The sequence below is a fragment of the Sminthopsis crassicaudata genome, chromosome 1 (genome assembly GCF_048593235.1).
Source record: "Sminthopsis crassicaudata isolate SCR6 chromosome 1, ASM4859323v1, whole genome shotgun sequence".
Lineage (NCBI taxonomy): Eukaryota > Metazoa > Chordata > Mammalia > Dasyuromorphia > Dasyuridae > Sminthopsis > Sminthopsis crassicaudata.
The window spans coordinates 750,520,677-750,542,990 of NC_133617.1; the positions used below are offsets into that span (position 1 = coordinate 750,520,677).

At 43.1% G+C, this 22,314-nt stretch overlaps 1 protein-coding gene across 4 annotated transcripts in view; it reads left to right on the forward strand.

Moving 5' to 3' along the window:
* The first annotated feature begins 120 nt into the window (after window positions 1-120).
* Window positions 121-22,314, forward strand: part of CDK13 (cyclin dependent kinase 13) — a 103,646-nt gene continuing 81,452 nt past the window's right edge. The window contains exon 1 of one of the 4 annotated variants that reach the window (XM_074284497.1): window positions 121-2,304. In XM_074284497.1, coding sequence (XP_074140598.1) covers window positions 953-2,304 — 1,352 coding nt within the window. In that variant the 5' untranslated portion in view covers window positions 121-952. The remainder of the gene's footprint in view (window positions 2,305-22,314) is intronic. The other 3 variants (XM_074284498.1, XM_074284499.1, XM_074284500.1) reach the window with 3 other exon arrangements.

Here is a 22,314-nt window from a genome sequence, read left to right on the forward strand (position 1 = left end):
CCGAGGACACGCGAGGGAGCTAGGGGAGGGACCGCGGAGCCTCTAGTTCCCGCCCCTTTTCCCGCTCCTCCTCCTCATCTTCTTTCAGACAAGGGGAAGGACAAGAGGCGGAGCAGCCCGCCGCGCTAGTCCGTCAGAGGGGAGGGGCGAAAAGTGAGTCCAGGAGAAGGAAGAGTGTGTCCTGACTCTATTCCCCGGGCCGCCCCCACCTCCCAGCCCAGTTGGTCCGAAGCCTTGCCCCTCCACCCATTCCCCTCCACACCCTCCACACCCTCCCCCAACCCCGTCCGTCAGTCCATCAGCCACGCTCTCCTCGGTCAGGCTCACGCACCCGCGCGCCCCGCCGTCGCCGTGCGCGCGCCCGTCAGTCCCGCTGGGGCCGCTGCGTGCGCGAGGCTGCAGGCCGGGAGTTGTTGTCAGGCCCAGGCCTCCGAAGCCGCCGACGCCGCCCCCCGCCGCCGGACCGGGACCGGGACCGAGGCCGAGATCGGAACCGGGACCGAGACTAAGACTGAGACCGAGATCGCGGCTGAGTGGGGAGGAGCTTGAGCACGCGCGCGCGTGCGACCGCCGCCGCCCGAAGAGGACAGCCCGCCCGGCCGGCCGAGGCTCCGCGCACACTCGCACGCCCGTCCGCCCGCCCGGAGCCCAACGTCGGGGCGGAATGGAGTGAGGCGCCGGGGCCGCGGCCGCGCCACTTCCGCCTTGTGCGGCCCGAGCAGGAGCCGCGGCCGGAGGATCCCGAGCTGAGGCCACCGCTGTTGTTGTCGCTTCCGGCGCGGGCATGGCCACGGCCCGGCTGTGAGCCGGGCCCGCCGGAGTCAGAGCCGAAGCCGAAGGAGCCGAAAGAGGAGGAGGAGGAGGAGAAGAAGGAGGAGGCCGCGCCCGCCCGCCCCGCCCGCCCGCCAGCCGCGTCCGGCCCGTCCCGCCGCGGGCCCGCAGCCGCCCCCCCATGCCGAGCAGCTCGGACACGGCCCTGGGCGGCGGCGGCGGCGGGTCCGGGTCCGGGGCCGGGTTGAGCTGGGCCGAGAAGAAGCTGGAAGAGCGCCGCAAGCGCCGGCGCTTCCTGTCCCCGCAGCAGCCGCCGCTGCTCCTGCCGCTCCTGCAGCCGCAGCTCCTGCAGCCGCCGCCGCCGCCCCCGCAGCCGCCGCCACCCCCGCAGCCGCCGCCCTCGCTGCTCTTCCTGGCGGCCCCGGGCCCGGCCGCCGCCGCAGCCGCCGCCGCCGCGGCCTCCTCGTCCTCCTCCTGCTGCTTCAGCCCGGGGCCGGGGCCGGGGCCGCCGGGGCTCGAGCTCAAGCGGCTGCCTAGGGGGAAGAGGCGCGCCGCGGCCCGGCAGAAGCGGCGCCGCGGGGCCCGCGTCGGGCAGGAGGCCGAGCGGCGCCGGCTCTTCGCGCCGCAGCCCCCGCCGCCGCCGCTCCCGCCGCTGCCGCCGCCGCAGCAGCCCCCGCCGCCCTCGCCCTCGCAGCCCCCGCAGCCCCCGCCGCCGCCGCGGCGGCCGCAGGACGGGGGCGGCGGGGCCGGGACCGGGGCCGCCAGCCCGCCCGCCGCCGACTACGACGACGTGAGCTCCCAGTCGGAGCAGGGCCTGGGGCCGCCCGGAGCGCCGGGCGCCGGGGCCGGGACCGGGACCGGCGGGGGAAGCCCGGCCTCGTCGCCCGGGGCCCCGGCACGGCGCGGGGACGGCTCGTCGGAGCGCAGGCCGCGTCGGGAGCACCGGGGCGGCGGCGGCGGCGGCGGGGGCCGCAGCAAGGAGCGGCACCGGGAGCACCGGCGCCGGGACGCGCAGCGCGCCGGGGCCGGAGAGGCCTCGGCCAAGTCCCGCGGCCGCCACGGCCACGGCGACGACCGCGCGTCCGAGGCCTCGGCCAAGGGCGGCGGCGGCGGGGGGCGCCGCAAGAGTGCGTCGGGCGCGTCGGGCCGCAAGGAGCGGGACTCGAAGGCGCACCGCAGCCGGACTAAGGCGGCCAAGGAGCCGCCCTCGGCCTACAAGGAGCCGCCGCGGGCCTACCGCGACGACAAGAGCGAGCCCAAGGCCTACCGGCGCCGCCCGCGCTCGCCCAGCCCGGCCGGCTCCCGCGAGGACGGCGCCCTGCGCGGCCGCAAGTCCCCGAGCAGCCCGGCGGGCGGCGGCTCCGGGGCCAGCCCGTACTCGCGGCGCGGGCCGCGCTCACCCAGCCCGTACGCCCGCCGCCGCTCGCCCAGCTACAGCCGCCACAGCTCGTATGAGCGCGGAGGGGACGTGTCGCCCAGCCCGTACGGCGGCAGCTGGCGCCGCTCCCGGAGCCCCTACAGCCCGGCTGTCAGGTGGGTGCTCGGGTGCTGGGGGGGGGGGTGGGGGGAGGGGCGGCTCCGGACCCAGAACCCGGGAAGGGGGGAGGGGCGGGGGAGGGCAAGGAATCCGGCCTCGGCCGCCGGTGCCCTCTCCTGCGGGGGCTGGGGGAAGGAGGGAGGGAACTTCGGACCGAGCCCCACTCGGAACCCCGCTGTCCTTGCCCCGAGGTCTCCCAGTCCGTGCTTGGTCTTCCAGACCTCCTAAAGCTGGCCTCGGGCTTGGGCATCTCCCTTAGACTCCAGGGGTAGCAAAAAGCAAAGCTCTTTAAAAACGATAAAAAAGCCCCGTTTTCTGGCGCTGAAGCATCCTCAGACCTGGAGAGGCGCCGCACCGGGTGGGGACGGCTTTCCAAATATTCCTCCAAGCAGAAGAAAACTGCTCTGGAGTACTGCAGGGTCCAGTCTGGTCCCTGCTAAAGTGCCTGGTCCCCAAGCTTGGTGCTTGTTTGTGGTCAAGCATCCACATAACCCGAGCCCACAAGGTAGCGGGCATTTGTTGGGCACATACAGTGTGCCAGGAATTAGGGCAAAAAACGGCTCCAGAGAGCTCCGAGGGCTCCTGGAAGCACTGGGGACATGGTAGAGTGGGGATATTTTTAGAGCAAAGAAAGATAGGAACTAATTTTCACGGCACCTCATGGTGCCAGACACTCCCGTGAAAAAAGGTGCCCTATTGAAACAAAGTGAATCGCATTGACCAGGTTTATGCAGTCAGTAGGACTTGTGGTATTAAGTCAGTCAGAAAGTGGATTCAAGAGCCGCTGGCCAGTGGCGAGGCTTTAGATTTGTGTGAGGCTGGCAGTTGAGGCTAAGAGCTGCCCATCGGAACGGTTGCCTGAAGTTTCCCCCCTTAGGAGTGTCTTTGACTAGAGCAGTTACAAGTTAGGTCCTCGCCACCCCTATTCCTCCTGCCTTTAAAGAGAGATGTCAGTGCACACTTTGTCTGTGGAGTATCCAGCACGCGCCTGGAGGTTTGAACCTTGTGGAATGTGATTGCATGGACACTGGTCCTGCCCAGTCCCAGAACTTAAAGTCCCTGACTTGGGCCTAGGGCAGCTCCTGGCTTGTGTTTTAGATAGCGAGTCTATTTGTGGGCTCCTTACGCTTGTTCCTCTGAGTTTTAAAGAGGACGATGATGGCCCTCCCTGTGACTTTGTGCTGAGCACTGCTTGTATTCGTGGAGGGGAAGAGTCTAAGCAGTTCGGAAATCCTCTCCTCTTTAGTGAAAACTCCCAGCTCTGGAGGAGTTTCTTTTCTCTGAGCTCCCTGATTCAGTCTTTCAGGTGAGAGGAGACTGGGCGGGCTGCAAAAGGCTCTCTGGCACTGACACTGCGCTTTGCTTTGTTGGACAGTTCCAAGTGTTTATGAGGATGGCTTCTGAGGCCTGTGGTGAAATCTGCCTTTCTCTTTACTTCTGTTCTCTGGAATAATATAGAAGTGAAGTCTAGTCCTTTTCTGGAGCCGGATAGTTAAAGAAACCCACTTTGTCTTTTCTTACACTTCTCTCAGCTAAACTTACCTAGTAAATTCGTCTTTTTCCCCCTTGTTTCTCTTGCAGCTATATGCTTTTTTTAGACTTGGAAATTATCCAGCTCATTCATTTCAAAGATGAGGAAAACTGAGGCCTGTCACCAGGAAGTTAATTTGGCCAAGATCTTAGAACTAATCAAGAGTGGGTCTGGGAATGGCCTTCCAACACTGTGCCCCGCTTAGATCAGGCTGGTCACCTGACTCTGGGCACCTTCTGGTTTGCTGATGTTCTGCTTAAAAGGCAGCTGCCAGAATTGCCCACGGGCTGCCTGATTGCAGGGCAGGGATACTCTTGGTTATCTTTTGCTTTATTTGAACATTTTTGCCTTTGAGGAAAAGTAAAATGTAAAAAAGTTAAAATGGGTGAGCCATTCTCATAGCTCCAAGACAGACAGGAATTGTGGGGTACTTACCACTTCTGTCCAGGATGGCTGCGATTTCTTGGATAATTTTACATGGAGACATATATCTTGTAAGGGGGTGGGGTGGGAAGCATTTATTGATTTCCTTTAAAAAGTGACATTAATTAGGTGGGATCATCTTCCCGGGTCATCTAGATTCATTGGAGCAATGGTATAAATGGATGGTTATCAAATGATGTTGCATCAGATCTTTACAATGTTATGTCAGCTGTCAGTGTATTGACAGCTTTATATTCTTGGCCATGATTGGTCGGGTTAGTGTTGTATGTTCTGTCAAAGAATTGCCCCGTAGACTTTTGTTTATTATACCTGTTGGAAAATTAATTTAATACTATGTTTGAGCCAGAGAGCAGATGTGATTTATAATGCTTTTAACCTCATGTGAGGTTTAATGTTAGATAAATCATTAGATGAAAACTCATGAGAAAGTAGTTAAGTGAATAGTTTGTGGTTAGTTATGAAAATTTCTTCAGGGAAAATTGTGAGGGGTTTGTTGTTAAATAAGCCTTCTGGGATCCTTTTTAAGTGCTTTGCTGTTAAGTGAAAAGAATGAAGACAAATCAAAGAAATTTAGGATCCTTTCTTCAGGAATAATTGATTTCCCTAGTCCTTGTTAAATTTTGAGTATAATTTGTCACAGTTTTTTTCTTAAGTATTTGCATTTTAAAATTTCATGATAAACATGTTATTTCACACATACTGTTTTCAGGGCCTAATATGTACAAGGAAAGGTAGATTATATGCATAAGTAGTATATATATACTTGCTGGAAGCTATCCCAAGATTTTAGAAATAGTTCATATGAACTTGTATTGCCATGAAGTTTTGTAGAGACTATAAATAACTGTTTGAGTACATGCCATATGCATAAGTAATCTCCAGCTTGTCACTGTAGGTCTTATAAGTACAGCAATGTTGGCTGTGGCAAAGTGCTAATAATTGTAGGTTAGGGAAGAGAAAAAAGCACGTGGAAATGAATCTCTGAACTAGATAGTATAACAGGTACTCTATTCTGTAGTTCAGACAGAAAGTTGTTTTGAAAGTGCTAATGGTGTCGTATATTAAAGCCAAAAAGTTATAATAAAGAAGGTGAAAGTTCATCATAGGCTGGAGTTGTCAGAGATGGCTTGAAGCATCCAGATGGGGTCGCATAATTGCACGCCACTATCATGACATATTAATCAGTGAATAATTAATCAGTATTTACTGATTTTTGCATACGTACATACCTGAGGTCTTATAAAAATTTCTCAGGGGTCCTGAGTGGAAAGTGTTTAAGAAGCCCCGCCTAAGGGATCTGGCCTGGGTTCTGTAGTTCCTGGGATCCATAAACTGAAGGGGGGCTTAAGAAAGGACTGAAAAGCCTAGTGCTCGGCATGGGGCCAAATCCTTTGCTCACATTCAGTCTTTTGAAACTCTGATGACTTTTCTCCTTCCCTAACCCATAAATGTAGCAATCTCCCAAATCTCTGTCTCGTACAATTACTTAATTACTTAAGTACCTACTCTGTGCCAAGGTATCCAAACTGGGTGCTGAAGGACTTTCCCCTTCATTGGTTCTGGATGACCTTTGCTTTTTGTACATGTCCCCTTCTCTCCCTATCCTCCACTTTTAGTAGCAGGGTAACCTTGAGGGCAGACATTGTTGAATTTTGTCTCCCTGCTCTCCTGAAGGGGTGGGAAACTAGACAAATGGATCCAGGCTATTTGAGGGAAGAAGCACTAATCTCACCAGGGAAAGAGAAAAGCTATTTGGAGGAGCAATCACACAGCAGTCTCTCCAGGTTTTGCTTCCTTTGTCCCAGACCCCTCTGCTTGCCTTTGGTCCTAGAGTTTAGCTGGCAACTCATTGTACCTGGAAGGCTCCTGCTCCAATAGGAGGTTTCTGACCTGCTTTTCAGCTCCTCATCCTTTCCTGCTTCAAGTCCCTGTCAAGTTATCATAGGCCAATTCAAGCTGAAAATGTCTAGAATCCAATTTACTTTTTCCTCAGATCCATGTTCTGTTACTTCCTTATCTGTGGAAACTGTTCTTTCTCAAGTAACCACATCTTGGGTCCATTCTCAGGCTTGGTCTTTCCTGATCCCTCAGCTGCCTTGGTCACTGGTCATCTTCCCTTCCTAGATTCTTCTCTCTTCTCTTTGGACCATCACCTTTTTTCTTGATAGTAGTTCTCTTGTCGCTCTGGCTTTGCTGTATCATTATCTGAAGGCCATCCTCCGTGTTTGTATTTGAGGACTTTGTCCTTTCCTTTCTCTATTCTCAGTGATCTCATTAGTCCCATGAGCTTAAATTTCATCACTGAAGATGATTCCCAGATGCACATAGTCGGCTCTCATTTAGACACTACTCTTGAGTGCACTTTTTTAGAGCATTTTTTTTTTTTACCTCTTGAGTTTTCAAAGTGATTATTTTGTAGGCATTTCAGACTCAACATGTTTGAAGCAGAGCTTTGCCTTGCCCACCAGCTTCTCAAACCTACCCCTCTTCCAAACTTTCCAGTTTCTTTTGAGGATATCAACATTCTGCCTGTCTCCACTTATCTGACTTCAACCTAACCTTTAACTCTTTACATATTTGCTCTTTTCCCACAGAGCCAATCAGCTGTTAAATCTTGTCATTTCTAGGAATGACATATCTCTGCAAACATTTCTTCTTGTGTTTTTAAACTTGAGGTGTGTGAATTAAGAAAAAAATTTTTTTTTTGATATCTATAATTCAGTTCAATTGGTTTCCTTGGCAGCCCTTTAGATTTTGTTTTGTGCTTTTAAACTTGTCCTGACAAAGGGTCCACAACACAAACTTAATTTAAAACTTATAGGATCTGGTGGCCTCTGATCATTTGAGTTGATCATCAAATCTAGTTCCTGCCTGCACAGGCTATTTTAAATGCCACAGAGGTCCAGGCTTTCAACATGTCCACTGCGTGACTGTAGTAGTCCTTGGTCTCTCTGCCTCTGTTCTCCATATTCTGACCCATCCTCCATGTGATTGCGAAATATAAATCTCTCCATGTTATTTCAGGTCTCTACTGCCAGGATTGGATAGAAGGGCCTTTATGCTTTAAAACCCTATATAACATGACTTCTTTTTGGACCGGAACAGCGCCCTTCAGGCGTTCTTGAATTTGGCTACCCTTGAAGGTCCTCCAGCATCTCTCTTTGTTTTCCCCCCCCTCCCATGCCTTTCTCCTCTCCCTTATCCATGAATTTGGCCTCCAAGCCTCTGCCTTTTCCAGACTTAGCTCATCCCACCAAATTGGAGGGATGATTCCTCCCTCGACTTAGACTCCTTTAATTCATAGACTGTGGTTTTTGCCTTTCTTTGTATTTGGAGCATTTTGGGCAGTGCCTGCATAAAACAACCACTTAAGAATTGCTTTTTGACTGACTGAAGAGTAAATTGAGGGAGCACTGACAAGAGCTGGTTAGTAATGGCCCCTGAGGTGACCTTTGAAGGAAGCTCCAGACTTTCAAGTACAGATGGAGAGATGGGGAAGTGGAATGCTAAGCTTACTGTTGGCCAGTTAGCTGGAACAGAGAATCCCTGGAGGAATCATGGAATATGTCTAGAAAAAGTGAAGCCATATTGTGAAGGATTTGAAAATGTCAAGTGAAGGAGTTGGGGTTGTACTGTACAGTCGGTGAGGAACTTTTTGGGTATCTAGATGTAGGTATTTGTAAAGACACTCATGATGTTTTTTTGGTAGAATCACTTAAATGAGTTCAGTATTTCCTCTGTAACTTATTAATTTATCCCCCGACCATGGAGATTTGGCACGAAAATGTTTTCACATCGAGTTCTGCTTCATCTCGCAGCTCTGTCCAAGGAAATGAAAATTGGAGATGGGCTTGTACTAGTTAAAGCTCAGACCTGTATGGGATTTCGGTCAAGTCATTTTGTGTGTAGCACGACGCCTTCTCTATAGTAGGCACTATACAAATGCTTGACACAAGCCTCAAACCTACTTTTTATGTTTATTTATTTATTTTTTTTTGGTAAACTCTTTAATAATAATAATACTCTCACACATTTATGAGACTTCAGTATGTGGCAGGCACGGTGCTTAAAGATTTTACAATTATTATCTCATTTGATACTCACACCAGCCTTGCTGTTACCCCATTTTGCAGGTGAAACTGAGGCACACAGATTAAATGATTTGCTCACACACAGCTAGTAAGTGTCTTAGGTCAGATTTGAACTTGCGGATTCTGGACTCCAAGTTTGGCACTGTGTTTACCCTATCCCCTAGCAGCCGAATTTCCTTATTGAGCTCACCAAACAGGTGTTTGTTTAGCTGCATCAGGAGAGAATTTTCAAACTAGTCTAATCTTGGCTCACTCCTTTCAGGACCCCTCCCCCAGGGATGCTCTTCCAAATATTCCTTCAGGAGTATTTGCCTTGTAGCTGTTTGGAAAGTTACTGCTGATGATCAGTGGAGCTTTCACTTCTGCTGTTGGGAGTCACTTGGCCTGAAGGCTGCTACTCTTGGTAGGGCCAGAAACCTGATTTCCTGTGACCTGTACTATTCTTCCTCTGGACCCAAACTTTTTAGTGATTACTTAATTTCTCCTGCCTTTGTACTACCTTATTTAGAGACGTGGAGAGGACCATTAAAAAGTGAATTCTTCTAGGGCAAGGGCAGAGTTTTTTGTCTTTCTTCTTGATTCTATGGTTTGTCTGACTCTCATGAAGTGATGGATGATTGACCTCATACGGTTGGCATTTTTGAGGATTATTACCGAGTTTGGGCTGAGCAGGGTTTTCTTCCAGGTTAGAAATCTCAGATGATGCTGGGCACAGGGAGAAGTCTAATAATAGGAGCTGGGTGAACAAGCTGATTAGCTCAAAGGATCCCATTGAAGATGTGAGAGTAGGGCAGGAAGAAATAGGGTAACTCAGTGGCAGAGAGAGCCGAAGGCTTTAGCTGGACGAGGAATATCATTGTAATTTTGAGGTAAAGACTGTCCTTACCCCTTTCAGGGATGTTTCTGATACCCTTTGTTCCCAAGGCTGAGGATAAAAGGCTTTGAGGCTAGATCCAGATGTTCTGCCAGTATCCTCATTCCATCAAATACTATAATACTATTGGTATACCTAAATACTCACTCCACTTCCTTCCCCAGGAATTCTTTACCTTTTCAAACAATGTTGAGGGTGGGCAGGGTCAGTACTATAGGAAAAGTTGGTTGAAATTACAGTCAGTTGGCATTTATTAAGTACTTGTTGTGTGCCAGGCCCAAGCCCCATGCTAAATTCTGGGTAAAGAATAAACATAGGCTGACCAGATTTCACAATTTAGGCAGTGAGGAAGGAGACAGACTCTTCAAGGCAAGTGAGTCTAGAGGATCTGCAAGGGCCAAGGATCTCCCAGAATGTTTTGGTTGTCTGGCATATTGGTGTTAGTACTTGGGTGCACAGTTTCTCTCATAAATCTTTGCCATTTCTGGCTCCTAGGTTATCATTTTGGAACAGAGAGTGTGAACCCAAATACTGAAACAATCTTTTGTGAAAAGACTTACTGTTTTGTGAAATGAGTTTGTGTGGAGTAAAGGAACATGTGATTGTGGCCAAACTCCATGGAGTGGAGGGAAGTTGACTAGTTGCCCTCATTAGGAAGGGGCTATTGCCAAGGTCCTGCTTTCATATGCTTTTCATTCTGCCTTGTTGAGTAAAGGATTAGGGGTGGTATTCTGCCAATAATATCTGTCTTAACTTGGAGGATGAACCCAAAGAAGGGACCATTATCCTCAGGGAGGTGAGAGTGCAGGTAGAGCTTTCTTGAGCTTCTATTATTGTGGGTGAGGAATGGGGGTGATCATTACCATGAGGTTCTGTGTGCAAAGTTGGCAGCTCTGTTGAGGGTCTCTGCCCAGAAGTACCAACAGTCTTGAATGCTTTAGAAAAAAATCCAGAGCCTTTCTCATTGTTTCAACTGACATTGTTCAGCCACAAGAGGAAGTAACATAAATCTTCTTGAGCCACTAAGCTAGTTTGGTTCTGCTCTGTCTGCCAGCAAGAGATTTTCAGGAAGGGTCCCATAGCAACCTTAATGCCAGTCAAACACCTTCCTGCTACCATTAGACCAAGGTACCATTAGAGTCATCCAGAGCTCTATCATGAGATGTCTGAGAAAGGGCTGCCAGAACTTTAGCACAAGGAACCCGAGGTGAAGAGCTACAGCAAGCCTAAAGGCTTGTGGTCTGGCTTCCTTCTTTTATAGATGAGGAAACTGGGCTAAGGCCTTTGCTAGTATGTGTCCCCCACACAGATACATTCACACATACATATATTCATACATGTGTTGTTTCCCTCATTAAAATGTATACTGCTTGAGGACAGGGACTCTTTTTGCCTCTCTTTGTATCTCTACCATTTAGTTCAGTTTCTGGCACCTATTAAGAACTTAATAAATGTTTATCACCCCTCTGTTATTTACTACTTCTGTGATTTTTGGCCAATCATTTAACTTCTCTGTAAAATGAAGGCTTTGTGTTTGAGCCCTTCTGAGGTGCTTTTAGCTTTAAAGTCTAATCTTGAGAACCTTTTGCCTTGAGCCCTTGCCTTTGCATGGGTCCCATTTGCAATAAGCTTAACTTCTTTATTATGTCAGTCCCTCCTCTGGATTTTATGGCTTTTTGAGATGGGAAGTATGGAGAAAGGAACAGAGGAGCAGTAGCAATCTAGCTGGCCATTGAGGCAGGTCTTGTTTGAGGCTCTGTTTCCGATGATTTCTAGTGGCTGCTTGCTGGTTCAATAAAATGAGGAGATACCTCATTTTAGATGGGATCTGTCAGACTTTGATCAGCTAGTCTATCCGAGTTCCCTGATTCCGTCAGAAGTCTTGGGCCCAGAAGCTGCTCATAGTGCTCCTTCCTTGATGGGATTGGATGGTTAAGCTTATCGAAAACTCACATCCTCTGATCAAATCAGGCTTCAGTTGCAGTGCTCCTTGATCTGCATTGCCCTTTCCTGGACTCTGCTGCCGTACCACACTTTTAAAGACAATTCATTTAATCCAAGTGTTTCACGCAGCCAAGATTCTGGTAGCTGTAATCTGCCAAACTATAGGACATTCTCCTGTCTTTCTCTCTTAAAAAACAAAAAAAAAATAGTATTTTGTTTTTTAAAATTACATGTAAAGAGAGTTTTTAGCATTGTTTTCTAAGATTTTGAGTTCCAAATTTTTTTCTTTCCTCCTTCCCCAATACAGCAAACAATCTGACTTAGATTATACATTTCTATATTAGCTATGTTGTGTTAGAAAAATCAGAACAAAAATCTCCTTCCTTTGTCAAAAAATTCATTGCTTGATTTACAGCCTTTCCTCTTGATCCCAACTTCTATCCTCAGGGGACTTTAACTTACACATGGATACTTTTGTCTGACATCCTTCTGAGTTCCTCAGTCTGGTCTATTCCTGTGATTTATTCCTTCACTCCAATTTAGCTGCATACTGATTGACTATACCTCCTTGTGTTATTACGCAGTAGTTTTCTGAATCAGAGAAAATGAATATTTTATTGGTGCAGTATCATAATTTTTAGTCATCCAGGCACTATGGAAACTCATCTCAAACAATCAATGATGGGGTTTTAGGATCTCAGTAAATTATGTATATTTTGGTCAATTTATTTGCATCATTCCAAACGGTTTTTACAAAATGGTTGTGCTGATTCTCAACTCCACCAACATTGCGGGAGTGTATCTATCTTCCCACAGCTCATTCAGCATTGTCTCTTGTCTTATATAATTTACTGGGTGAAGTAAAATCTAAGGATTGTTTTGATATGTATTTTCCTCCCCCCCCCCCCCCCCCTCTGATTAGTGATTTGGAACATTCTTTTATATGGTTATTAATTAGTTTGGAATTCTTCTTTTGGGAACTCTTTGTTCAAAGCCATTGACTACTTATTTATTGAGGGCTGCTATTATTATATTTTCCCCTCTGCCTCATGAGCTCTAGCCTTGCTCTTCATGCTCACAGTGACCTCTAGTCTATCTCTTATACAGAGATAGTTCTTTCCCATGTCATCACCCCTGCACTGACTGGACTTTCTTCCCTTTCCTTTCTTCCCCCCTGGTGAAATAGTTCAGCCCTGCACTTGAGCCGCATGCCACATTATTCTGTTGCTGTCCATCATGTCTTGCTAAGTCCTAAGTTTAGGTTATGTCAGCCACATGCTACTTTTGCTCCTATGCTAGTCCACTACAATTTTATTTTATAATTTCTACCAGGCTAGTTGTATTAAGGCAGTCCTTGTAAGTTTCACTAATTGATTCACTGTCCCACTCATTACAGCCTCCATCCCCAAACTTTTTGTTCTCCCCTAAACTTTACTGGACACCACTCTCCCTTTCTGTTGAGAATCTTTCCCATGTTTTATTGAAAAATTTTGAGGTGATTTGCCTTATGTTACTCTGTCTCCTGTGAAGGGGTAGGCTTTCTTGCCAGGGCAAATCCTTCTACATGTTGCAATCAAGCTTATTTCTCCAGCAAATTTGTTCTTTCTTCTCTCTTATCAATACCCATTATCTTTAAAAAACAAACCATTCTCTTGATCAAAAAACAAACTGCTCTTGATCCAAGCATTCTTGCTACTTCTTAATCTTTCCTTCTAATTCTAATTGGAAACTGGACATTTGGAGTTGCTTGTCTTATTACAACATCTCAGACTCAAAATGCTCAAAGCTGACCTTATCTTTTCTCTAAAACTCTCACTTCATCATAATTACTTCATTACTCTTAAAGGCACCACCGTCTTCTTAATTTCTCAAGCTTGTAACTTAGGTTTCATCTTCTACTCATTTGCACTCATCCCAAAATAATCTAATCCATTGCTAAGTCTCTTGTCCCTCCACAGAATTCCATCTTGCAGTCATCACATCTTGTCAGGGCTACGTGCCATTGCTTTCTGCCTAGTTTTAGGCCATCCTCCACTCAGCTCTCAAAGGGATTTTCCTAATGTGCAGCTCTTTGAACACAGCGATCCACCTCCCAGTCCCTTTTCACTGGTTTTCTGCCATACCTAGCATTGGCTCCCTCCCCACCTCTGCCTCTTGGCTTTCTCCAGCTCAAATTCTTTTGTGCTTTCCTCTCCCTAGCCCACCAACCTCATCGTTAACCTCAGTTTTTAGGGTCTACATCTTACATGGATCTACTTACATAAATAATGTCCTCCAAGTGAGTTGAGCTCTTTCCTGAATGTGAAGGCAGGGATTGCTTTTGCTTCTCATTGCCATTACTTAACACAGTGTCTGACCTATAAGAAGTGCTTAGTAATGCTTGTTCACTATTGACACTAAGCAAGACAAATGGTTTTATTTTTTATTTTTATTTTATTTTTTAATTTTTAAAATTTCAATGTATTACATTTTCCCTAAGTATATGTAAAGATAATTTTAAGACATTTTGGAAAGACTTTTGTGTTCTAAATTTTTCTCCCTTCATCCCTTACCTCCCTCCCCCTCTCCCAAAACAAGTAATCTGATATAGGTTAAATATATACAGTTCTTTTAAACATTTCAATATTTGTCATGCTGTGCAAGAAAAATCAGACCAAAAGGGAAGAAACTATGAGAAACAAAGAAACAAACAAAAAAGGTGAAAATACCATGTCTTGATCCACATTCAGCCCCCACAGTTCTCTATGGCATTTCCATCCCAAGTCTATTGGAATTGGTTTGAAACACCACATTGTTGAGAAGAGCCAAGTCCATCATATTGATTATACATCTTGTTACTGTGTACAATATTGTCCTGGGTCTAATCACTTCACTTAACATTAGTTCATGTTAATGTTTCCAGGCCTGCTCATCATTTCTTATAGAACAATAATATTCCATTACATTCATATACCATTCATCCATTCCCCATTAATTCAGTTTCCAATTCCTTGCCACTACAAAAAGAACTGCCTTCTTAATAATTACTATAAATATAATTCTAGTTGGCATTTATATAACAGCTTCCATGTGGCAGGTATTCTGTGAAGCATTTTATAAATATTATCTCATTTTATTCTCATAATAGAATTTTTTGGCGAGAGTTGCTAATGTCCCCATTTTACAGTTGAGGAAACTGAAGCAAATAGAGGTTAAATAACTTGTCCAAGGTCACATACTTTATAAGTGTCTGAAGTTGGATTTGAACCCTGACTTTCCTGCTTCCAAGGCCAGCACTCTCTCCATTGTGCTCCTGGCTCCCAGGTCAAAGGAGATGATAATTGTAAAGTGTTTGGAACAGTAGGTACTATGTAAATACTAGCTATTATTAAATTTGATAATAATGGACACAATGTCTAATCACAGAGGTGTTCAGTGGTACTCTCATCATTTTATTCCTGAATGCTTTGGTTGTTTTGGTTATGAAGTTACCAGCTTGGTTGTCATATCACATTGCTTCTAAAATTGAGTTTTTAATCTAACACCCTCCACTCCACCCCAAGCCGTCTTTTAAAAACGAAAAATTGTTGCCTGTCATGCTTTCCCTATCTTGTCTGTAAGGTTGATTTCTTTAATTAGGTGTAAAGTTTTATATTATCTATGTTAAATTTCATCTTACTTGACTCAGTTCAGTGTTCTTGTCTATAAAGATATATTTGAATGTTGAAACATGTCTTAAAATCTCTAGGTGAAAATGTTTCCCACTGTTTAAGGACTGCAGGCTAGTAAAGCAATTAAGGCTAGTTAGGTAGATTTGAGATCCTTATCTCTGTTGAAGACAATGAACTCTTGGGAAATGGTAAAATTACTGAGAGAAGAATAAGAAAAGGGAGCAGGAACTTGACTTATGTTTTACTTGGACTATATTGACATATTCTGGTCTTAAGATTTGACCTGTACATTGTCTGATCCTTTTATTACAGCCCTTCCAAAAGTTTTTGCCTTTTGTAAAGCTAGGCCACTGTGGGGTTGTCTGTCACATAGAAATCTGTGTGCTACATTTGGCTTGCTAAACTTTTAGGGAGCTTATAGAGTCACACATAGTAGTCCCCAAATCTAAGTGTAAATTATTGAAAAATGTGCCAGTTTTGTTTCTGGAGCCTTGTGGGTCCAAGTTGGGATAAGAGTTAGGAAGTATCCCTGTTCCATCTTTTTCAGTAGCATTGGGAATTTTTTGACTGGTGCTGCCTAATCCAACCATAGTTTAGGACTCCTTGAAGGTTACTTCTTCCTTGTGGTAGGCACTTTATCTAGAACTGTATGCTGCATTTTAACTATTCCCCAGCTGGACCTCCAGTTCCCTTCCCATTATCAGTATTATTAAGATGTGTATGGTGCAGTTCAATCAGTGAAAGATACTGCATATGGCACCTCAATATCCGTTCATTTGTATAAGCAATTTTTTCTTGGTGCTTTAGTCCTGGGTAGCTGAATCTCCTGGTTGACCAGCACAGAGATGGTAGCCTTGCAGAATTCTTGAAAAAGAATTAGAAATCCATCTTGCTTATAGAACTAGTATTATTAAGACAAAAAATGGTAATCCCCTGCATTGGGGTCAGTGCTCTCATTGCCATCTAGAATTGCTTCCCCAACCCTTGATCCCAGACTTGATGATCTAATCAGCAGGATGTGGATATGGACCATTGGAGACTTAATGTGGATAGATACAACCTAAAAACTTTTCATCTACTTGTTTGTCTATAAATTTTCTTTATAAGAAAGCATCTTGACATTATTTCCACGATAAAAGTATTTGGAGAAAGAAAATGGAGTAGACTCAAATTTCAAATTCTTGAGTACCAAAATAACTTCTTGAATCAACAGAAAATTTCCTGTATCTGATGAAAACTAGCAAATTTGATTGTCATGGTACAGTAGTAATTGAAAATTAAGAACGTCCATTATAAACTATTTTGCTAAGACAAAGAAAGAGGAAAAGAACCTATATTATCCAAAAGCTGGAAACTGAAGAAGGTAGGTTTGCCCATCCATTGGAGAAAGGTTAAGAAAAAAGTATAATGGAACAGTATGGCACCATAAGAAATGATGAAATGGTTTCAATGAAATCTGGAACCATCTGTATCAAGTGAAGTGTGAAGACCCAGAAGAACAATTTTTATAGTTCTAGCATTATAAAGCTATAAATCCAATATTGTAACTTTGAAAGACAGTGAGCTGCCCAGTGGACTAATAAGGAAGAAAGCTTACCCATCTCTATTAAAAAAAGATAAAGACTAGAAAATAACCTTCCAGCCAGGTATAGTTTATATGAATATCATATAGATCTAGTATACTTGTAGTTTTAGTATTTTATAGATGACCACATTTTTTAATTTAAATTTTATTTTTTTCACATTCTCTTCCCATCTCCCCTCCCTCCAACTCATTGAAAAGGCACATTGCAAAGGCAAGAAACTTGATACCCATTTTACATATGCAGTGATGCAAAACATTTCCACATTATACATGTTGGGGGAGGGGACACACAAAATAAAGGAAGGAAAAAATAATCTTTAAAATCTTCACTCAGGAAGTGAATAGCATTTCATATCATGAGTCCTTTGGAGTTGCCATATTTCACTGTATTGAATAGAGTGGCTGAGTCTTTAACAGTTGATTGTCGTTACAGTATTGTAGTTACTGTGTGGATTATTCTCCTGGTTCTGCTCATTTTCCTTTGTATTAGCTTCTTTAGATCTTCTCAGATTTTTGTGAACCTATCTGCTTCCAGACCTTAAAAGACCTAGAATTGTTTGGGCAGTACATTTTTATGTTCATTTTTATAAGTGAGATTCTATTGAGGATGCCAAATTAATCTGAGTTGTTTTCCAGCTAATCCATACTACTTTTCATTAATTAAACTGATGTGTTAAGAGTTTTCTTAAATCTCTGGGTAGCAGACATAAAAACCATGCTGATATACCATCCCTTGTATGCAAATTGAATGCCCTGTTAGGGATGCATTGCACCTTTATCCTATTTTTCTTGTTCAAATTTTAGAATCCCAAGATGGGTTTTGAGCTGGAAGGGAATTAAGATTCATTGAGTCCAGCCAAAATAAGGAAACTGAGCAATTCCCTCAATGACTGTTGCAGTTTGGTAAACTTTTAATCCTTTGGGTCCCAGTATTCCATGACTTTGTCATGTCTCATAATGTCGCCAGGGAAATATTGATGTTGCTGTTGTAGGTCTTTGTTTTGTGGAAAATTTCAAGTGCATTAAAAACAGCCCTGTTTTCTACAACAGTCCAACCATCTCTGCTAGTTAATTCTGGGCCCACTTCATGGGCCATTTGCAGTGTCTGTCCAGGATGTCTTGTCCTGATGAACAAGCTCTGCCCATTCCTACCTGCTAGTGATAGACTGGACAGCAGGGCTGGCTTGAGCCCGCTTGTTTTTTCATACGTTGATAGTTGCATCATATGCTTGAGTGATTGTGGATCTCATTTAGCATGCTTTGCAGTGTTGAAGGGATTAATTGAATCAAAACAGTGTTATCTGCCAACATATATGTCAGGAGGACCTAATTTGAACTCGTTCCACAGTATTATAGCAGTAGCAAACACCCCTGAACAGCACACATCTGTTTTAAGCTTGAATTGATAGTAATAATAGAGAATTAAAAACTCTTTTACATCTTTTAAGGATTCTAGTAATATTTTAATATATGAATGGGACATACTTTGATATCTAGAATAGTACATAATCTGTATCATATTCCATAAAAGCTACCAGAAAAGCCTGGTCTTCTCATTGTGCACAAATAAACCATGCACATTTCTATCCCTATTCCTTGATTTAGTCTGCTCTGGACTGAGGCTCTTTTGTTGTCATTGTGACCGCATTATTGATCAAGTGAGGAGAAGACTTGTGGTAGTGCTGTTGAGAAGTGACAAAGGAGTAGTGCAGGGATAGCTATATGAGTGGAATTAAGGGGATGGAGGTGAAAGATGTTGTGGCAGTGAAAACAACAAGGTTTGTCAACTAATCTTTGTGTACTGAATTAATTTTTGTGGACTGAAGGAGGAAGGAGAGTTGATGATACCAAGCTTATGAAATGAGGTAACTGGAAGATTATGTAACTCTTAACAGCTGTAGGGAAAGTTTAAAGCAGAGGTGCGTTTGGGGAGAAACATTATGAGTTGTGTTTTAAACATGATAAGTTTGACATGTTTATGGGATATCCATTTTGAATTATCTTTTAGGCAATTGATGTGGGATTGGAATTCAGGAGAAGAGGACAAGAGATACAGATTTATGGAGAGATAGTAATTGAATAATCCATGGCAGTTGAGTGTAGAGAACAGAAAAATGAATCTTTTTCTGAATGGTTATCCAGCAAAGGAGACTGAGATAGTGGGATCATAACTGTGAGAGAAGTGTCATCGAAACCCAGAGAAAAGGGACTATCTAGGAGTCAGAGCCTGGTCATTGATGTAAAAGGTTGCAAATTGACCAAGAAGAGAAAGTAAGAAAAAACTATGAAGTTTGGTAATTAAGAGATCAATCATTGCTGATCTTGAGAGAGCTTTCTCATGTCTTTAATAATTTGTTTCTGTCAGCCTTGCTGTAGAGTGATTTTGTGTATGTATATATGTGTGTGTGTGTGTGTGTGTGTGTAATAGTGCTGTTATGTTATCTCTTTGCTAGTATTTTATTAAAAAGTTGCATCAGTATTAGAAAAATTAATCTAGAGTTTTCTTTCTGCGTCTGGTTTAGGCATTGACCATATATGTATGATAGAAGGAACTTGGCAGGATTCCTTCTTTAACTATTTTTTCAAATAATCTATGTAGCACTGGAATTAATTGTTCCTTAAATAAAAATCCTGGTAGAATTTGCTTCTAAATCCATAAGGTCCTGAAATTTTTTTCCTTTTGGAGTTCATTTATGATTTATTTAATTTCTTTTCCTAAGATAGGATTGTTTTAAGTATTTACTTCCTTTTTTAGTAATAAATAAAAGAGCTGGTTTAAAAATAAAATAGATAAGCAATTATCTAATTATAAGACAAAAACCAGATAATGTATATCAAAAGTGGAAAAAATAATCAGTGAGAAATAAAACAGTTATCAAGAACTATTTTGCCTAAATATGGGGTAGTAAAACTGAAGGTCTTTTTAAAAATATAAATTGCTCTGATTAATAGGAAAGGAAAAGTAATAATTTACTGCTTCCTTCTACAGCTGAACTTTTCTATTATGAATTTAGATGGTATGTCATTTGGTACATATATTCATTGGTGTGATATCTTTTATCAAAATGTGGTTTCCTTATTTATCTTTTTTAGTTAGGTCTTTGCATTTGCTTTGTCTGAGCTCATGGTTGAAGAATATTTTGTTGGATTCTGATCCATTTTGTTAATCTCCTTCCTTTTTATGAGTGAGCTCATTCCGTTTACAATTATTGCTATTGTATATTTCCTTCTGTATTCTTTTTAAAATGCTTTTCCTTCTCTATTTTGCTTCTCACTAATACCTCTCTTAGTTTATCCTCCCTCAGTATCCTCCCCTTTCCCTTAATTCCTTTCACTCCCATTTCTCGGTTGGATGAGATGTATTTCTATACCCAACTGTGAGTGTGTGTTTATACTTTCATTCTTGAAACAGTTCATATCAGAATGAAGTTCTGGTGTCACCTGCTCCTCTCAACCTTGAATAATCTCATTTATCTGAAATAATCCCCTCCATTCATGCTCCCGCTTCCACCCTCTGCCAGTGCCTTCTTTCTTGCCCTTTCCATTCTTTAGAGAATATTCAAACATAATGGCATTACATCCAGCTCCTCTGCCTAATTGAAATCCCTCTGACACTTGATGATGGTGAAGTTCTGAGGGGGATACTTGTATCATTTCCTTATATAAGAATGTAACAATGACAGCTAACATTTATATCATGCTTACTATGTATTAGGTATGTGCTAAGATTGATCTCATTTCATTCTCACAATAACTCTGGGAGATAAGTACTATTAACTTTTCTCACTCATAATAACCCTGGGAGATAAGTACTATTAACTTTTCTCATCTAATAGTGAGTCCTTGGATCTGAGGTAAAGGACTTGCCTTGTTTTATACAACTAGTCAGTGTCTGAGGCAGGATTTGAACTCTTCTTGAAGTCTTCCTGACTCCAATAGGAACCTGACACTCTCCACTGCAACATCTAGTAAAGAGCTATTAAATCTTGTGTGATCCTGACTGTATCTTCTTGGTACTTGAGTTCTTTTTTCTGTTTGTGGTATTTTCTCCTTGATCTAACCTTTGAAGCGATAACTTAATTCCTGGAAGTTTTCATTCTGGTGTTTCTTTTAGAAAGTTACTTATGGATTTTTTTTCCTCCAATTTGTATTTTGTCTCTGATTCTCAGATCTGAGCAGTTTACATTTATCATTTCTTGAATATGATGTCTAGGCTCTGTTGTTGTCGTTAGCTTTCAAGTAATCTAATGATTGGTAACTTATGTCTCAGATCAATTTTTCAAGCGAGATATTTTTTTCCTTGAGGTATTTCACATTTTCTTCTATATGTTCAGACTTTTGACCTTGTTTTAGTATTTATTTCTTTTTTTTTTTTTTTTTTTTATTTTATTTTATAATTATAACATTTTTTGACAGTACATATGCATGGGTAATTTTTTACAACATTATATCCCTTGCACTTACTTCTATTCAGATTTTTTCCCTTCCTCCCCTAAACCCCTCCCCCAGATGGCAAGCAGTCTTATATATGTTAAATATATTACAGTATAATTTAGATACAATATATGTGTGTAGAACCGAATTTTTTGTTGCACAGGAAGAATTGAATGGGAAATGAATGTAAACTGTTATTTTTACCTTCTGAATCCAATTCTTCCTGTGCAACAGTATTTATTTCTTAATGTCTAATGGAGTCATTGGTTTCCATATGGCCAGTTCTAATTTTCTAAGAATTTCATTGCATTAGAGAATCTGGGTGGTACAATGAAAAGAGTACTGGGGCTTAGAATCAGGAAATCTGGCCTTAGACCCTGTGCAAGTCACTTAACTTTGTTAGCCTTAGTTTCCTCATCTTGCCAAATGAACTAGAGAAAGAAATAGCAAACCACTCCATTGACTTTGCCAAGAATACTGAAGATGAAGTTGGACAGGATTGAAAAACAACTGAACAAATGCCGCTAAAATTTTGTTCTTTTTCCAAGCTACTAAATTTTTTGTCATTTCTTTCCTTGCTTTCACTTATTTTCCCCATTTTTTTGGTCTACTTGTCTCAATTGGTTTTTAAAATTTAAAAATAATTTTAATTCTTTAAAATTTCTGCTTTAACTCTTCTTTAAATTCTTGAAAGTTTTTCTTGGAAGCTTTGCTTGTTGTAGACATTTTCAAGTCCATTATTCCACCTTCTCTCAGTTCTCTTTTGTGTTTGTGCCTTGAATTTCTCTGCCCTTTAAAATAGTTGTTGGGTTTTTTCAGGATGGTGTTATTTCAGTGTCAGGTATAAATGTTTTCAAATTCTTCGTTTTTTATTAGAAACATGTAGTCCATGTGAAAATATTCCTGCAAAGCAAAACACAAAATATACCTATTTTTTTTTTTTTTCAGAAATACATGGAACTTTATTGTATCTTCTTGGAAGTTGTTTACTTCCCCCCCCCCCCCAAGCAATTGGGGTTAAGAGACTTATCCAGGGGCACACAACCAGGAAGTGTTAAATGTCTGATCAGATTTGAACCAGGTCCTCCTGATGGTAGGGCCTGTGCTCTTATCCACTGTGCCACCTGGCTGCCCCAGTTGTTTACTTTTGAGATTCAAATATTTGTCAAATTTTTTTTTTAAGTTCATAGCTTCATCTGATCTTGATATCCCTAATAGCAGAAATATATTTTGTTTTATGTTGTGAAAGAAAAAAGTGATTTCATAGATTTTTTTTTTTAAGTTAATTGAAGCATTGACATGTTTTGAGTTTGAGGAATCCTAATGCTTGTGAAGTTATTGTTTCTTATAAAAAAATTTAAAAATTGAATATCAAAAATATTTAGAGAAGACGCTTAATTTTATTAATCTCAAAGTTTCCTTTTTGGACACAGTCAATTACTTCCAATTTATC